The sequence below is a fragment of the Lucilia sericata genome, unplaced genomic scaffold (genome assembly GCF_015586225.1).
Source record: "Lucilia sericata isolate MDLA Ls3-8-SP2 unplaced genomic scaffold, ASM1558622v1 Contig000820F_arrow, whole genome shotgun sequence".
NCBI lineage: Eukaryota > Metazoa > Arthropoda > Insecta > Diptera > Calliphoridae > Lucilia > Lucilia sericata.
Window position 1 is genome coordinate 132,349 of NW_023994812.1, and position 15,137 is coordinate 147,485.

A 15,137-nucleotide genomic window follows, 5' to 3' on the forward strand; every position below is an offset into this window, starting at 1 on the left:
TAGAACTGAACTAGAACTGAACTAGAACTGAACTAGAACTGAACTAGAACTGAACTAGAACTGAACTAGAACTGAACTAGAACTGAACTAGAACTGAACTAGAACTGAACTAGAACTGAACTAGAACTGAACTAGAACTGAACTAGAACTGAACTAGAACTGAACTAGAACTGAACTAGAACTGAACTAGAACTGAACTAGAACTGAACTAGAACTGAACTAGAACTGAACTAGAACTGAACTAGAACTGAACTAGAACTGAACTAGAACTGAACTAGAACTGAACTAGAACTGAATTAGAACTGAACTAGAACTGAACTAGAACTGAACTTAAACTGAAATAAACAAAATTACAATCCAATTTCTCCGATATTTAAAATTTAGCAGAATGTATAGTTCTATTATTTAAAGAAAAGTAATAACACTCTCAGTTTTAAGCCAATTTATCGCTACAGTTACATCTCTATACTAATTATCGATATGTATTTGTTTACAAAAATTTTACACTTTCTCATCATATGTTTTTTAATAATATTTTGTTTGGTTTAAATTTCACACTTGTTTTTACTTTCTTTTGTTAGTGTGTTTCTTCTTTATTTTATTTATTTTTCTTAACATTTTTGTTGTGCTTCAATTTCGCTGATTAGTTGTTCTTGTTGTAATTATTTGTTTAAAAGTAAAACATTTTCTTTAAAATCAATTTCATGTTAAACGATAACAAAAAAGAAATAATAGCAATAAATATAAAAAAACAATAACAAAATATATTTTGTATTAATTGTCATGAAATAGATATTTGTATCGTGATTGTTTTCGCACACACTTCATACCTTCGTTTGGGGTATATAAAGCAGTGAACGGCATAAAGAGATTATGACGAATACATTGATAAAATTTCGAAATTGGAAAGCTTTTGAAAGCAATTATTTTGTCGATTTTTGTGCAATGATATTTGTGTTAGGTTAAGTGTATTGTTTTTGGATCCTCTTGCCTATGTGTGCTGACGTCTGTTATGTAGTGAGTGTCATAAATGTTATTGACATTAGTTTTCTTTAAAATTGGTATATTTTTCTAAAATGGTAGTATTAGTTTGAAAGTTGATTGGTAACACAATTGAAGCTAATACTTCTATTATTGTTTAAATTAAAAAAAAAATCAATTATTAATTTTAATATTTGTAATGCAATCTGTACAAGTGGGCATTGATAGGCAAACTACCACAGTAATGCTTGGTTTTAAATCAGAAGAAATCTATGTATTCTAATAAACTGAACAGAGAGTTTTATCTTTTAAATACGCTAAAGATCAATTTCAGATGGACTCACACTTCAGCATTCACATGATCGATGCCCATGACGGTTATAAACGTAGTGTATACATATTTCTAACAATAATTTCCTCCAAAATTAATTTCAAAATGTCATCCATATTACAATTATTCCCCAAAAGGGTGCTCATATAACGATCTACTCCCACCCATATGTAATGTATCAATCACTTTTGTCGTCTTTATTTTCCAACCTAAAGAACTGATTGTAAAAGTACTTGTGTCTAGTAAACAATTGCGTTTGTATGGTTTGTCATATAAAACAAAATTTATACTCGTATGTATTTATTATTTTACGTCTTTTCTTTATTCATTTCAAAGTATTGCTCTACTTTAGACGCTTTTTTTCACTGACAAAAACTAAACAAGAAAATTGTACTGATTTGGTTGTAATATAAAAGAACAGAAAAGATAATCAGACATTTGCAACGTGTTGAAAAATAAAAATTATCGTATGAAAACGTTTTGATTGTAGCAAATAAACATTTATTTGAAACGGATTTAAACAATAGTGTTAAAGTGAAATTTAAATTGTTTGTATTTTCATCTTTCTTTAAATAATTGTGGCAAGGTTCTTCAAAAATATTTCAAAATGGTTAAAGAAAAGTTTAGGGTAGTATGAAAAAAATGTTAATGATAAAAATAATAAAATATTGAAAGTGAATCATACATATTAACAAATTCAGCTCTAAACTAGGACTGAAACAAAACTAAAGTAGAACTGAACTAAAATGAACTAGAACTGAACTAGAACTGAACTAGAACTGAACTAGAACTGAACTAGAACTGACTGAACGAACTAGAACTGAACTAGAACTGAACTAGAACTGATGAACTAGAACGAACTAGAACTGAAACTAGAAACTGATACTAGAACTGAACTAGAACTGAACTAGAACTGCACTAGAACTTGAACTAGAACTGAACTAGAACTGAACTCGAACCTGCTGAACTAGAACTGAACTCAGAACTGAACTAGAACTGAACTAGAACTGAACTAGAACTCGACTAGAACTGAACTAGAATACTGAACTAGAACTGAACTAGGAACTTGAACTAGAACTGAACTAGAACTGAACTAGAACTGAACTAGAACTGAACTAGAACTGAACTAGAACTGAACTAGAACTGAACTAGAACTGAACTAGAACTGAACTAGAACTGAACTAGAACTGAACTAGAACTGAACTAGAATGAACTGAACTAGAACTGAACTAGAACTGAACTAGAACTGAACTAGAACTGAACTAGAACTGAAAGAGAACTGAACTAGAACTGAACTAGAACTGAACTAGAACTGAACTAGAACTGAACTAGAACTGAACTAGAACTGAACTAGAACTGAACTAGAACTGAACTAGAACTGAACTAGAACTGAACTAGAACTGAACTAGAACTGAACTAGAACTGAACTAGAACTGAACTAGAACTGAACTAGAACTGAACTAGAACTGAACTAGAACTGAACTAGAACTGAACTAGAACTGAACTAGAACTGAACTAGAACTGAACTAGAACTGAACTAGAACTGAACTAGAACTGAACTAGAACTGAACTAGAACTGAACTAGAACTGAACTAAACTGAACTAGAACTGAACTAGAACTGAACTAGACTGAACTAGAACTGAACTAGAACTGAACTAGAACTGAACTAGAACTGAACTAGAACTGAACTAGAACTGAACTAGAAATGAAACTAGACTGACTAACTAAACTGAACTAGAACTGAACTAGAACTGAACTAGAACTGAACTAGAACTGAACTAGAACTGAACTCGAATGACTAGACTAACTAGAACTGAACTAGAAACTGAACTAAACGAATAGAACGAACTGGAACTGAACTAGATTTGAACTAAACTGAACTAGAAACTGAACTAGAACTGCACTAGTACTGAACTACGAACTGAACTAGAACTGAACTAGAACTGAACTAGAACTGAACTAGAACTGAACTAGAACTGAACTAGAACTGAACTAGACTGAACTAGAACTGAACCTAGAACTGAACTAGAACTGAACTAGAACTGAACTGGAAACTGGACTAGAACTGCAACTAGACTTGCACTAGTACTGAACTAGAACTGAACTAGAACTGAACTAGAACTGAACTAGAACTGAACTAGAACTGAACTAGAACTGAACTAGAACTGAACTAGAACTGAACTAGAACTGAACTAGAACTGAACTAGAACTGAAACTAGAACGAACTAGAACTGAACTAGAACTGAACTAGAACTGAACTAGAACTGAACTAGAACTGAAACTAGAACTGAACTAGAACTGAAGTAGAACTAAATGTATAATTCAACTTTTGTCTTGGAATTTTTTAGATTTATATACAATTTATGTGTATATAAATTCAAGAATTATATATATAATTAATAGAGCTGTACTAAAACTGAATTAGAACTAAAAGTATACTTGAACTTTTGTCTTGGAACTATACTATAATTCTTAGAATTTATATACAATTATATGTTATGGTTATATTGTAATTTGAACATTTACTTAGTCAATTTTTTTTAAAACACTTTCTTACATTTTTTTTGATTATTACAGACATCTACCGCCCCCAGCATCTTTAAAATCAATCTACTACGTTATAATCGTCAAAATGGAAGAAACCTTTGCAACAACAGCCGTTGGTAAAGTTTCGCAAATAGCGAATCTTTTCCAACGCAAACCGATTGAGATACAACCAGTTGAACAATTAAGTGCTGCTGCAGCAGCAGCCGCAGCAGCTGCTGCCGCCGCCGCGGCTGCAAATGCAGCTGCCGGTACACCAGTGACCGTTGTACGCACAGAATCCCATTCGGCTCGTTTTAATAACGCACGAGCTCTTTTCGAAAAACTCGGTGTCGAGAGTAATTCAAACTTAAGTGTTAAACGTTCGGGTTCGCGTGAAGATAATCTCTGTGATTTACAAAATCATTCAGATCGTTCATCGTCGAGATCCTCAGATCGTTCTGTGTCACCACCTAAACGACGTTCACCATTTCCGTCCGGTTGTCAGGTGGCTGCCTCGATGGCCAATAATAACTGTAATCAACTAAATGGTGGACCAAATTTGGCCAACTCTAAATTCATAATGGAGCCTAGTCCGAAATTTCAACATAATATATCACGTTTGAAAACCGAAGAAAGTGTAAATTCTTCCTTAGGCGCGGGTGGCGTAAGTGCCCTATTGTCGGCCGATAAGCCCGAAAAACCCGAACGAAAATTTAACTCACGCGAATTAATCGAAAAACAGAAAAAGTGGACCTCACACTTTACCAAAACAAAGACAACACGTTCTCACAGTGATCTAAATCGCTGCGATATAATACGAACTGGGCCGGGCACAGTATTAATACCCAGCTCGGTTATACAACAGAAAGAATCGGTCTTAACTTCGCCATTAAGTAATCACAAAATGAGCAATCAAATGGAAACACGTTCTCCCATTTTAGCCAGTCTAGCTCATGAACAGGACAAACCACCTAGTCCGCCCGTAAGACATTCCGTACAACCGCCCGAAATAAAACCGCGCAGTTCTAATAAAATCGGTAGTCCAGTTAAATCGCCACCACTGCCACCCATACCAGCGGTTAAGCCGAAAAATATCAGTCCCATAAAACTGAATCCGGAGCGTGTACGTTCACCCACAAAAATCTCCGAACCACCACCACCTCCACCAGCCAAATCGGCCGCCGCTGCAGCTGCCCAACAACGTTCAATCGATGAACAGAATGGCATAGCACCGCCACCGATACCACCCGAAAAACCACGTAAAAAATCTATAGATTTAGTGGAGACTGAAACGCCCGTTTCGCCCACCAAACAACCACCATATGCTTATGCTGCCAAACGAGCATCCATTGATAGTCTGGGCAATAGTAATTCCACAGCCAGTGGTAATGGTCTGCTGAGTGGTAGTAGTAATTCGGCAGCCTCGCCCGCAGCCAGTGCTTCGTCGGGACCCTCGTCGCCGGTGCATACCGAAGATGAGAAACAGGAAAATGAATCAACGGAAAAGTCGGAAATGCAACAACAGTATTATAACAGTATGCCTCGTAGACGGAAGAGCGAAAATGAAGGTGAGTTATGTAATATTTATAGTACAACCTAGACAACATAGTATAGGCAGCCTATAGACTGACTATAGTCCAGGCGTTAGACCAACTATAGTCCAGACTTTAGACTGACTATAATCCAGACTATAGACTTACTATAGTCCAGACTATAGACTGACTATACTCCAGACTATAGACTGACTATAGTCCAGACTATAGACTGACTATAGTAAAGACTATAGACTGACTATAGTCCAGACTTTAGAACGACGATAGTTCAGGCTATAGACTGAATATATTATAGACCAGATTATAGGCTGACTATAGTCCATAATAGACTGACTATAGTCCATTCTATGGACTAACTATAGTTCAAATATAGCCTATAGCCTATATAGGGAGCGTAAAATAAAATTGCAAAATAGTTAATTTTGCAATTTTATTTTACGCTCCCTATTTATCAGGTCAAATGCCTTGTTTTCTCAACTTACTTATGTGTTTAATATCATTTACAATTATTTTAATCTATTTTTTCGAAAATAAAAAAATAAATCTTCTCAAATGGAATTTTGCATGTGGTAAACAGTTTTTTTATTGGTGTTTGCATTCGCATTTGTTGCAAGCCAGTCTGTAACGCATCATTACAACAGAATTTTTTATAGTTGTTGAAATTGTTGTGTTTTTACTTGTAATCTCGTATTAATACAATTTCAACAGCATTAAAATGTTCAAACAACAAAAACTTACAACAAAAAGTGTAAAACACAACAACTGCATAAATGATGATATTATCATTCCATTTCATACAACAAACAAACGTACAACATGTGTGTCCTCTATATGTAATGATGCATGTGTGTTTGTTGCATACCGCATTGGAAATGAGTTACATGACTGACAACATACTCACACACACATTTTATACACTTGCAATTGTTTTTATGTTCTCCAGTTCTGGTATCAGGAAGAAATTCTTTATGTTTCGAAGTTCATATGGAAGAGAGAGGGAAAGGAATGAATGTTGTCTGTCTGTCTAGTGTAGGTTAAATTCGTGAAGCGGGTGTTAAAATGCATACTTATGTATAGAAACGTAATAAATATTTTCTTTAAAAGGAGGTTGCTTGGAAAATAGAAGCATTCACAACATTTTTGTGGTTACGAGAGTTGTGTGATGAGGTCATGCCTACATATTGAATGTGTTAATGCGTACATGAATATATTATAAACTATGTATACTACTATAGACTATCTATAGTCAAGACTATAGACTATTTATAGCCCAGACTATAGACTATCTATAATCTAGACTATGGACTTTAGTTAAGACTATAAACCTTCTATAGCCCAGACCGCAAAATATCTATGTATAGCCCACTCTGTAGATTATCTACAGTCCAGACTATAGACTTTCTTTTGTCTAGACTATAGGCTATCTATAGTCTAGACAATAGACTATCTATAGTCCAGACTATAAACAATCTATAGTTCAGAATATAGACTATCTATAGTTCAGAATATAGACTATCTATAGTCCAGACTATAGACTATCTATAGTCCAGACTATGTATTATATATTGTCCAGACTATAGACTATCTATAGTCCAGACTATAGACTATCTACAGTCCAGACTATAGACTATCTACAGTCCAGACTATAGACTATCTACAGTCCAGACTATAGACTATCTATAGTCCAGACTATAGACTATTTATAGTCCAGACTATAGACTATCTATAGTCCAGACTATTGACTATCTATAGTCCAGGCTATAGACTATCTATAGTCCAAACTATAAACTATCTATAGTCCAGACTATGGACTATCTATAGTCCAGACTATGGACTATCTATAGTCCAGACTATGGACTATCTATAGTCCAGACTATGGACTATATATAGTCCAGACTATGGACTATCTATAGTCCAGACTATGGACTATCTATAGTCCAGACTATGGACTATCTATGGTCCAACTATAAACTAACTATCTATATGCCAGACTATGGACTATCTATAGTCCAACTATAGACTGACTATCTATAGTCCAGACCTTAGACTATCTATAGTCCAACTGTAGACTATCTATAGTCCAGACTGTAGACTATAGGCTGGACTATAGACTGACTTTCGTCTGGACTATAGACTGGCTTTATTCTGGACTATAGACTATAGACTGATTATAGTTTGGACTATAGACTGATTATAGTCTGGACTATAAACTGATTATAGACTGCACTACAGACTTATTATAGTGTGGACTTTAGACTTATTATAGTGTGGACTATAGACTGACTATAGTCTGGACTATAGACTGATTATAGTCTGGACTATAGACTGACTATAGTTTGGACTATAGACTGACTATAGTCTGGACTACAGACTGTCTATAGTCTGGACTATAGTCTGATTATAGTCTAGACTATAGACTGACTATAGTGTGGACTATAGACTGACTATAGTCTGGACTATAGACTGACTATAGTCTGAACTATAGACTGACGATAGTCTGGACTATAGATTGACGATAGTCTAGATTATATATTGACTATAGTCTGGACTTTATACTGACTATAGACTGGCTGTAATCTGGACTATAGATTGACTAGAACTAGTCAAGACTATTGTGGTTGCTATGTTCTGACCGTAGCCTGACTATTGTAAATATAGCTTGTTCAAGGATTTTGTTTTCGTTTTTTGGTATAACCCTCGTTTATGTTTTCCGACGGGAGTGTACTTTTAACACTATCGCAAATGAACAACAAAATCAGAACAAAGTTCTCATAAATTTTCTAAATGAATTTATTTGTTTGGTAAATTTTATTTTAAAACTACATTGTAACTGCTGTTGTCGTTCATAAAGTAAAGTTACAGCAACTACTTGTGGTTATTGTCGACTACATCCAAAGATACTTTATGTTCTAACTCCTCCCATTCTTAGCGATGTTACAACATGATAAAGGAATAATTAAAAAAATGTACTTTAGGCAGACCGAGAAGGTTTTTGAAAGACTTTTGGAAATTGGAAAGACCTAAAGTGTAAAAATACTGGATAAAATCATTAGTTAGAATTTCTTAGTTCCTACTGGAAGAAAATGAACACAGAACTAGTTACGTGATTGGTTCTTAGGAGGTAGTAAAAGTGTTGACATTATTTTTGTTTTAGTTGTGTTTTTTTTGCAACTTAAAATATGTGCCTCCCTAATGTTAGGTAAAATGTATGTAATTGTGTTTTGCACTTTAAGCCTGGCGGCATAGTTTGTATTTTTTATTGTTTCTATATAAAACGTCATTGTTTCATCAATTTTACACAAAGTAACATGAGCGAATACATTTAAATACATTCCTAAAGGGGAAGTAACCCACTTCATGTTATTTAAGTAAGTGTCCTAGATAAAAAGAACTAACGGCCAATTAAGTTCTGAATATTTGTATTTAGTCAAATATCTACATAAAAGAGATATTAAAAAAAACTGATCAGATCCGTAAAAACAAATTAATTTTTTAAGCATCTTAGGATTCTTTAGTATAAATCTTTGTTTTATATAATAGTGAGTAACAAGTATAATATTGACTTGTAAGTCCCCATTAATCCTCCTTTCTTAATGGGCTATACTTCCCTTTACTCACAGTATCTCTTTAGTTAATAGTATTTATTAAAGTTTTATTTTATTATTTTTTCTTCTTCTTCTACTATTTATTTGTTTATATATTATTTTGCAACAATAAGTCGTTGTTCTTGTCATCCTCAACGTCTTCTTCACTGTCTCGCTGGCTTTTTTAACTGCTCGTTAGATATGAGACTAGTGAGGAGCTCTTACTGCTGCTGCCTGCTGTTAATGATGATTATGAAATTGTTGTTGATGATGTTTGACCCATATTGGAACCAAGTTATTCTAACTGCCAGCTTGTCATGGCTCTTATAGTCACGATTTTTATTTGGTTTTATTATTCTATTCTTGCAATTTTTTTTTTTTTTTGCAACAAAGAAAATAAATAAATTGTAAAATGAAAAAAGTGGGTTGAGAGAGGAGGTAGGGATGGAAGTGATATGAGCGATTATGAAAGCCTGTGTGTGTGCTAAATATTTAGACAACGAATTTCTTATTCAATTTACTTCTTTAGAGGGATATGTTTCTAAAGAAAAACTGACAAATGAATTGTGGTCACAATGTATTTCAACTTTTTGACACCTTTTGTTGGTTTTGAGTTTTGTGAACTTTTGACATTTTTAAGGGAAATAGAGAATGAAAAAAGATATACTTTCACGAGTGTAAGTGACAGTTTTTTGGGGTGAACAGGAATTGGGTATTAATAGATGTAATTTGATACCAAGAGGGTAAAAACAATATTTATGTTGTTAACAACCTTTAAAATTAAGTTCGAATTTTCGAACATGTTTAAAATAACAGATTTTGTACTACAAAGGAATATTTAATGATTTTTAAATAAAAAATCAATGTTCGAATTTTCGAACTTGCTCTAAATAACTTGTAAATTAAAAAATAATATTCGTATTTAACTTCGAATTTTCAAACGTGTTTAAAGTGATTCAATTTAGGCAAAATGTGAATTGTAATAATATTTAACAAATTTTCAATGTTCGAAATAAAGTTCGAATTTTCGAAATTTAGTTCAAATGTTCAAACGTGCTTAAAATAACTAACTTTATACTGCAAATCCAGATTAAACTATTTTTCACAAATTTTCTGTGTCGCAATAAATTCGAATTTTCGAAATTAAGTTCAAATGTCCAAACATGCTTAAAATAACTAACTTTATACTGCAAAAACTGTTGAAACTATTTTTCACAAATTTCCTGTGTTCGCAATTAAATTCGAATTTTCGAATATTTGTTGAAATCAAGTTCGAATGTTCGAACATGCTTAAAATAACTTTTTTTTCTGCAAAACGCCTTTAAATATATTTTTAGAAATTTCCAGTTTTTACAATTAAATTCGAATTTTCGAACATGTTTGGAAATTAAATTCGAATATTCGAAAATGCTTAAAATAACTAACACTGTTCTGCAAAACATGTTTAAATTATTTTTCACAAATTTCCAATGCAATTAACTTCGAATATTCGAAAAATTTTCGAAATTAAGTTCTAATGTTCCAACATGCTTAAAAGAATTAATTTTAGACTACAATTTTGTTTAGAAATTTCCAGTTTTCGAAATTAATTTCGAATTTTCGAAAAAATTTCGAAATTAGGTTCGAATGTTCCAACATAATTAAAAGAACAAATTTTATACTCCAAAATTTTTTTTATTAATTTTTTATGAATTTCCAAGATTTGACAATAAGTTTGAATTTTCGAAATTAAGTTCGAATATTCGAACATGCTTAAAATAACTAAATTTATACTGCAAACTTGTTTAAATTATTTTTTCGAATTTTCGAAAATTTTTCTAAATTAAGTTCGAATTATCGAACATGCCAAAGAATTTAATTTATACTGCAAAACTTGTTTAAATATATTTGTTTACAAATTCCCAGTGTTCGCTATTAAGTTCGAATTTTCGAAATTAAGTTCGAATACTTCAAAGCGATTTTAGGTTAATAAGCGATTTTAATATTCGGAATTTAAATTTCCTCGCTTTACGACTTTCAACCTTATCTCTCTTACACAACAACAATAACTTTTAACTTCTCAATGATGTCATTCATAAACAATGCATTAAAAATAGTTTCTAAAATTTTCATTTCATTTAATTTTAAACTTTCTAAACACCCACTACTTCACTTAACCACCCCAAAAACTACAATAATAAAAAAATCAATATTTGATCCTTGAACGTATAAATAAATGATGACAGGACACTAGACGCCTTTTATTAGTTAAAACATAGTACTTTCTATAACTAATTTATAAACTTAACAAAGGAAAAAAGCGACAATTTAATGTTTATTTTTCCCCAAAGACGTTTTCTATATCATTAAATGCCTCTTTTTTTTTTGCTGATGTCTGTTGTTATTTTCACTTTAATGTCATCTAGACAAATTTTGCGGCTGTTTGTTGTTTATTTTAGAAATATTTTTTTGCAGTTTGAAAAAGATTTTGCTAATAATTTACGAAATAATGACGTAAATTCGTTGGTGTTTATTTGTGGATATATTATTTAGCTTTTCTTATTTATCAATTGGTATTTTAATGAGAGTTTAACCCATTGGGGAAACTCTTAATGGGTTTCTTTAAAAACCCAAATTATTTTTCAACAACTAAAATTTTCTTTGGATAACTCTGTATTCTTTAACTCAAATGAAAACAATTTAACTTTATTTTGAATTCGTTAATTTTTCCAAAAGAGCATACATATTTGAGGCTATATCTTTCTACATAGTTCTTCAAGGTGTCTCATCTTAATATGGTATCCAATTTTCCTGCTTTTGGATGAATTTTGTTCCTTTTTGAAACAGCTGCTTGAGTAGCTCCAAAGATTTTGGAAACTCATACTCAGTTTGACTCTTTATAGAATAATGCTATTGACCTGTCTGACCGACCTGTTCTTTTGTTCCGCGTCATAATCATTCAAATTCTAAAATGCACAATTTTGTCTTAAATTGAAAATGTCCTCTTTTTCTTCTAAAAATTTTCACTAAAATTTAAAACAAAATTTCCAAAATTAAAATTTTCACTAAAATTTAAAATTTTCACTAAAATTTCCAAATTTCACTAAAATTTAAAATTGTCATCGAAATTTAAAATTTTCACTAAAATTTAAAATTTTTACAAAAATTTCCAATTTTCACTAAAATTTCCAATTTTCACTAAAATTTCCAATTTTCACTAAAATTTCCAATTTTCACTAAAATTTCCAACTTTCACTAAAATTTCCAATTTTTACTTAAATATCCAATTTTTACTAAAATTTTAAATTTTCACCAAAATTTCAAATTTTCACTAAAATGTCTAATTTTCACTAAAATTTCAAATTTTCACTAAAATTTCAAATTATCACTAAAATCTCAATATTTTTACTAAAATGTAAAATTTTCACAAAATTTTCAAATTTTCATAAAATTTTCAAATTTCCACTAAAATTTCAAATTTTCACTAAAATGGAATATTTTTATAAAATATAATATTTTCTCTAAAATGTAAAATATAAATTTTCACTAAAATATAAATTTTCACTAAAATATAAAATTTCAAATTTTCACTTAAATTCCAAATTTTCACTAAAATTTCAATACATAACTTAAATTTCAAATTTTCACTAAAATTTCAAATTTTGACAAAAATTTAAAATTTCACTAAAATATAATATTTAGCCTAAAATTTAATATTTTCACTAAAATGTAGTTAGTTAGTTAGTTAGTTAGGTAGTAGTTAGTTAGTTAGTAGTTAGTTAGTTAGTTAGTAGTTAGTTAGTAGTTAGTTAGTTAGTAGTTAGTAGTTAGTTAGCTTAGTTAGTTAGTAGTTAGTAGTTAGTAGTTAGTTAGTTAGTTAGTTAGTTAGTTAGTTAGTTAGTTAGTTAGTTAGTTAGTTAGTTAGTTAGTTAGTTAGTTAGTTAGTTAGTTAGTTAGTTAGTTAGTTAGTAGTTAGTTAGTGTAGTTAGTTAGTTAGTTAGTAGTTAGTTAGTTAGTTAGTTAGTTAGTTAGTTAGTTAGTTAGTTAGTTAGTTAGTTAGTTAGTTAGTTAGTTAGTTAGTTAGTTAGTTAGTTAGTTAGTTAGTTAGTTAGTTAGTTAGTTAGTTAGTTAGTTAGTTAGTTAGTTAGTTAGTTAGTTAGTTAGTTAGTTAGTTAGTTAGTTAGTTAGTTAGTTAGTAGTTAGTTAGTTAGTAGTAGTTAGTTAGTAGTTAGGTAGTAGTTAGTTAGTTAGTTGTAGTTAGTTAGTTAGTTAGTAGTTAGTTAGTTAGTAGTTAGTTAGTTAGTTAGTTAGTTAGTTAGTAGTTAGTTAGTAGTTAGTTAGTTAGTAGTTAGTTAGTTAGGAGTTAGTTAGTTAGTTAGTTAGTTAGTAGTTAGTAGTAGTTAGTAGTAGTTAGTTAGTTAGTTAGTAGTTAGTTAGTTAGTTAGTTAGTTTAGTTAGTTAGTTATAGTTAGTTAGTTAGTTAGTTAGTCGTTAGTTAGTTTAGTTAGTAGGTTAGTTAGTAGTTAGTTAGTTAGTTAGTTAGTTAGTTAGTTAGTTAGTTAGTTAGTTAGTTAGTTAGTTAGTTAGTTAGTTAGTTAGTTAGTTAGTTAGTAGTTAGTATTAGTTAGTAGTTAGTTAGTTAGTTAGTAGTTAGTTAGTTATGTTAGTTAGTTAGTTGAGTTAGTTAGTTAGTTAGTTAGTTAGTTAGTATTAGTTAGTTAGTTAGTTAGTTAGTTAGTTAGTTAGTTAGTTAGTTAGTTAGTTAGTTAGTTAGTTAGTTAGTTAGTTAGTTAGTGTAGTTAGTTAGTTAGTTAGTTAGTTAGTTAGTTAGTTAGTTAGTTAGTTAGTTAGTTAGTTAGTTAGTTAGTTAGTTAGTTAGTTAGTTAGTTAGTTAGTTAGTTAGTTAGTTAGTTAGTTAGTTAGTTAGTTAGTTAGTTAGTTAGTTAGTTAGTTAGTTAGTTAGTTAGTTAGTTAGTTAGTTAGTTAGTTAGTTAGTTAGTTAGTTAGTTAGTTAGTTAGTTAGTTAGTTAGTTAGTTAGTTAGTTAGTTAGTTAGTTAGTTAGTTAGTAGTTAGTTAGTTAGTTAGTAGTTAGTAGTTAGTTAGTTAGTTAGTTAGTTAGTTAGTTAGTTAGTTAGTAGTTAGTTAGTTAGTTAGTTAGTTGTAGTTAGTTAGTTAGTTAGTTAGTTAGTTAGTTAGTTAGTTAGTTAGTTAGTTAGGTTAGTTAGTTAGTAGTTAGTTAGTTAGTTAGTTAGTTAGTTAGTTAGTTAGTTAGTAGTTAGTTAGTTAGTTAGTTAGTTAGTTAGTTAGTTAGTTAGTTAGTTAGTTAGTTAGTTAGTTAGTTAGTTAGTTAGTAGTTAGTTAGTAGTTAGTTAGTTAGTTAGTTAGTTAGTTAGTTAGTTAGTTAGTTAGTTAGTTAGTTAGTTAGTTAGTTAGTTAGTAGTTAGTAGTTAGTTAGTTAGTTAGTTAGTTAGTTAGTTAGTTAGTTACACAAAAATGCAGTTTTCCACTAGAATTTAAAATGATTATCATTTTACTAAAGTTTCATATTTAATTTTCATATTTAATTTCATTGTTTAACATGAAAAACTTTTTATTGTTTTTTGCTTTTCCAATTCCATTAAGTTGAATGAAAAATATTTGTACAAATACCACGCCACTAACAAATCACATACAAAAATTTCTATTGATTTTTCGCTGTCAATAGGTTGATTGTCTTGACCGTCTCCATGTTTGACTTGTTTTTGCTTACAATATAAACAACAACAATAGTAAAATAATAGTTAAATATTGAAATTGGATTTTGTTTTCTTTTTATTCCTTTTTTCGAAATTTTTTCACTTGAATTTTATTTGTTTTTAGTTTGTGGATATTATGAATTAAACTGTTTTTTTTCAAAGCAACAAAATCAATCAATGACTGGGAGTGAGTGTGTTTAATACACACAAACAAATACAACGTTTTATTATAACAACAAATACTCACTCATACTGACTGACTGACTGACTGCCTGCCTGTACTCAATTTTCAATTCATAAATATTAAAATTTCTATAGAATATGTATGTATAAACATGCAGATTCATATAAGTACATGCACAAATATTTGTTTATTGATTGCATTTTGTCTTTTATACACAATTTTTGTTATTTTTTTTATTTTTTTGTCTGTAAATAATTTTTTC

The 15,137-nt window shown here is 30.5% G+C and overlaps 1 protein-coding gene across 1 annotated transcript in view; it reads left to right on the plus strand.

Moving 5' to 3' along the window:
* Positions 1-3,945: 3,945 nt before the first annotated feature.
* LOC119608316 (serine/arginine repetitive matrix protein 1-like) overlaps positions 3,946-15,137 on the plus strand; it is a 39,978-nt gene continuing 28,786 nt past the window's right edge. The window contains exon 1 of the mRNA XM_037962688.1: positions 3,946-5,407. Within this exon, the coding sequence (XP_037818616.1) occupies positions 3,946-5,407 (1,462 nt within the window). The remainder of the gene's footprint in view (positions 5,408-15,137) is intronic.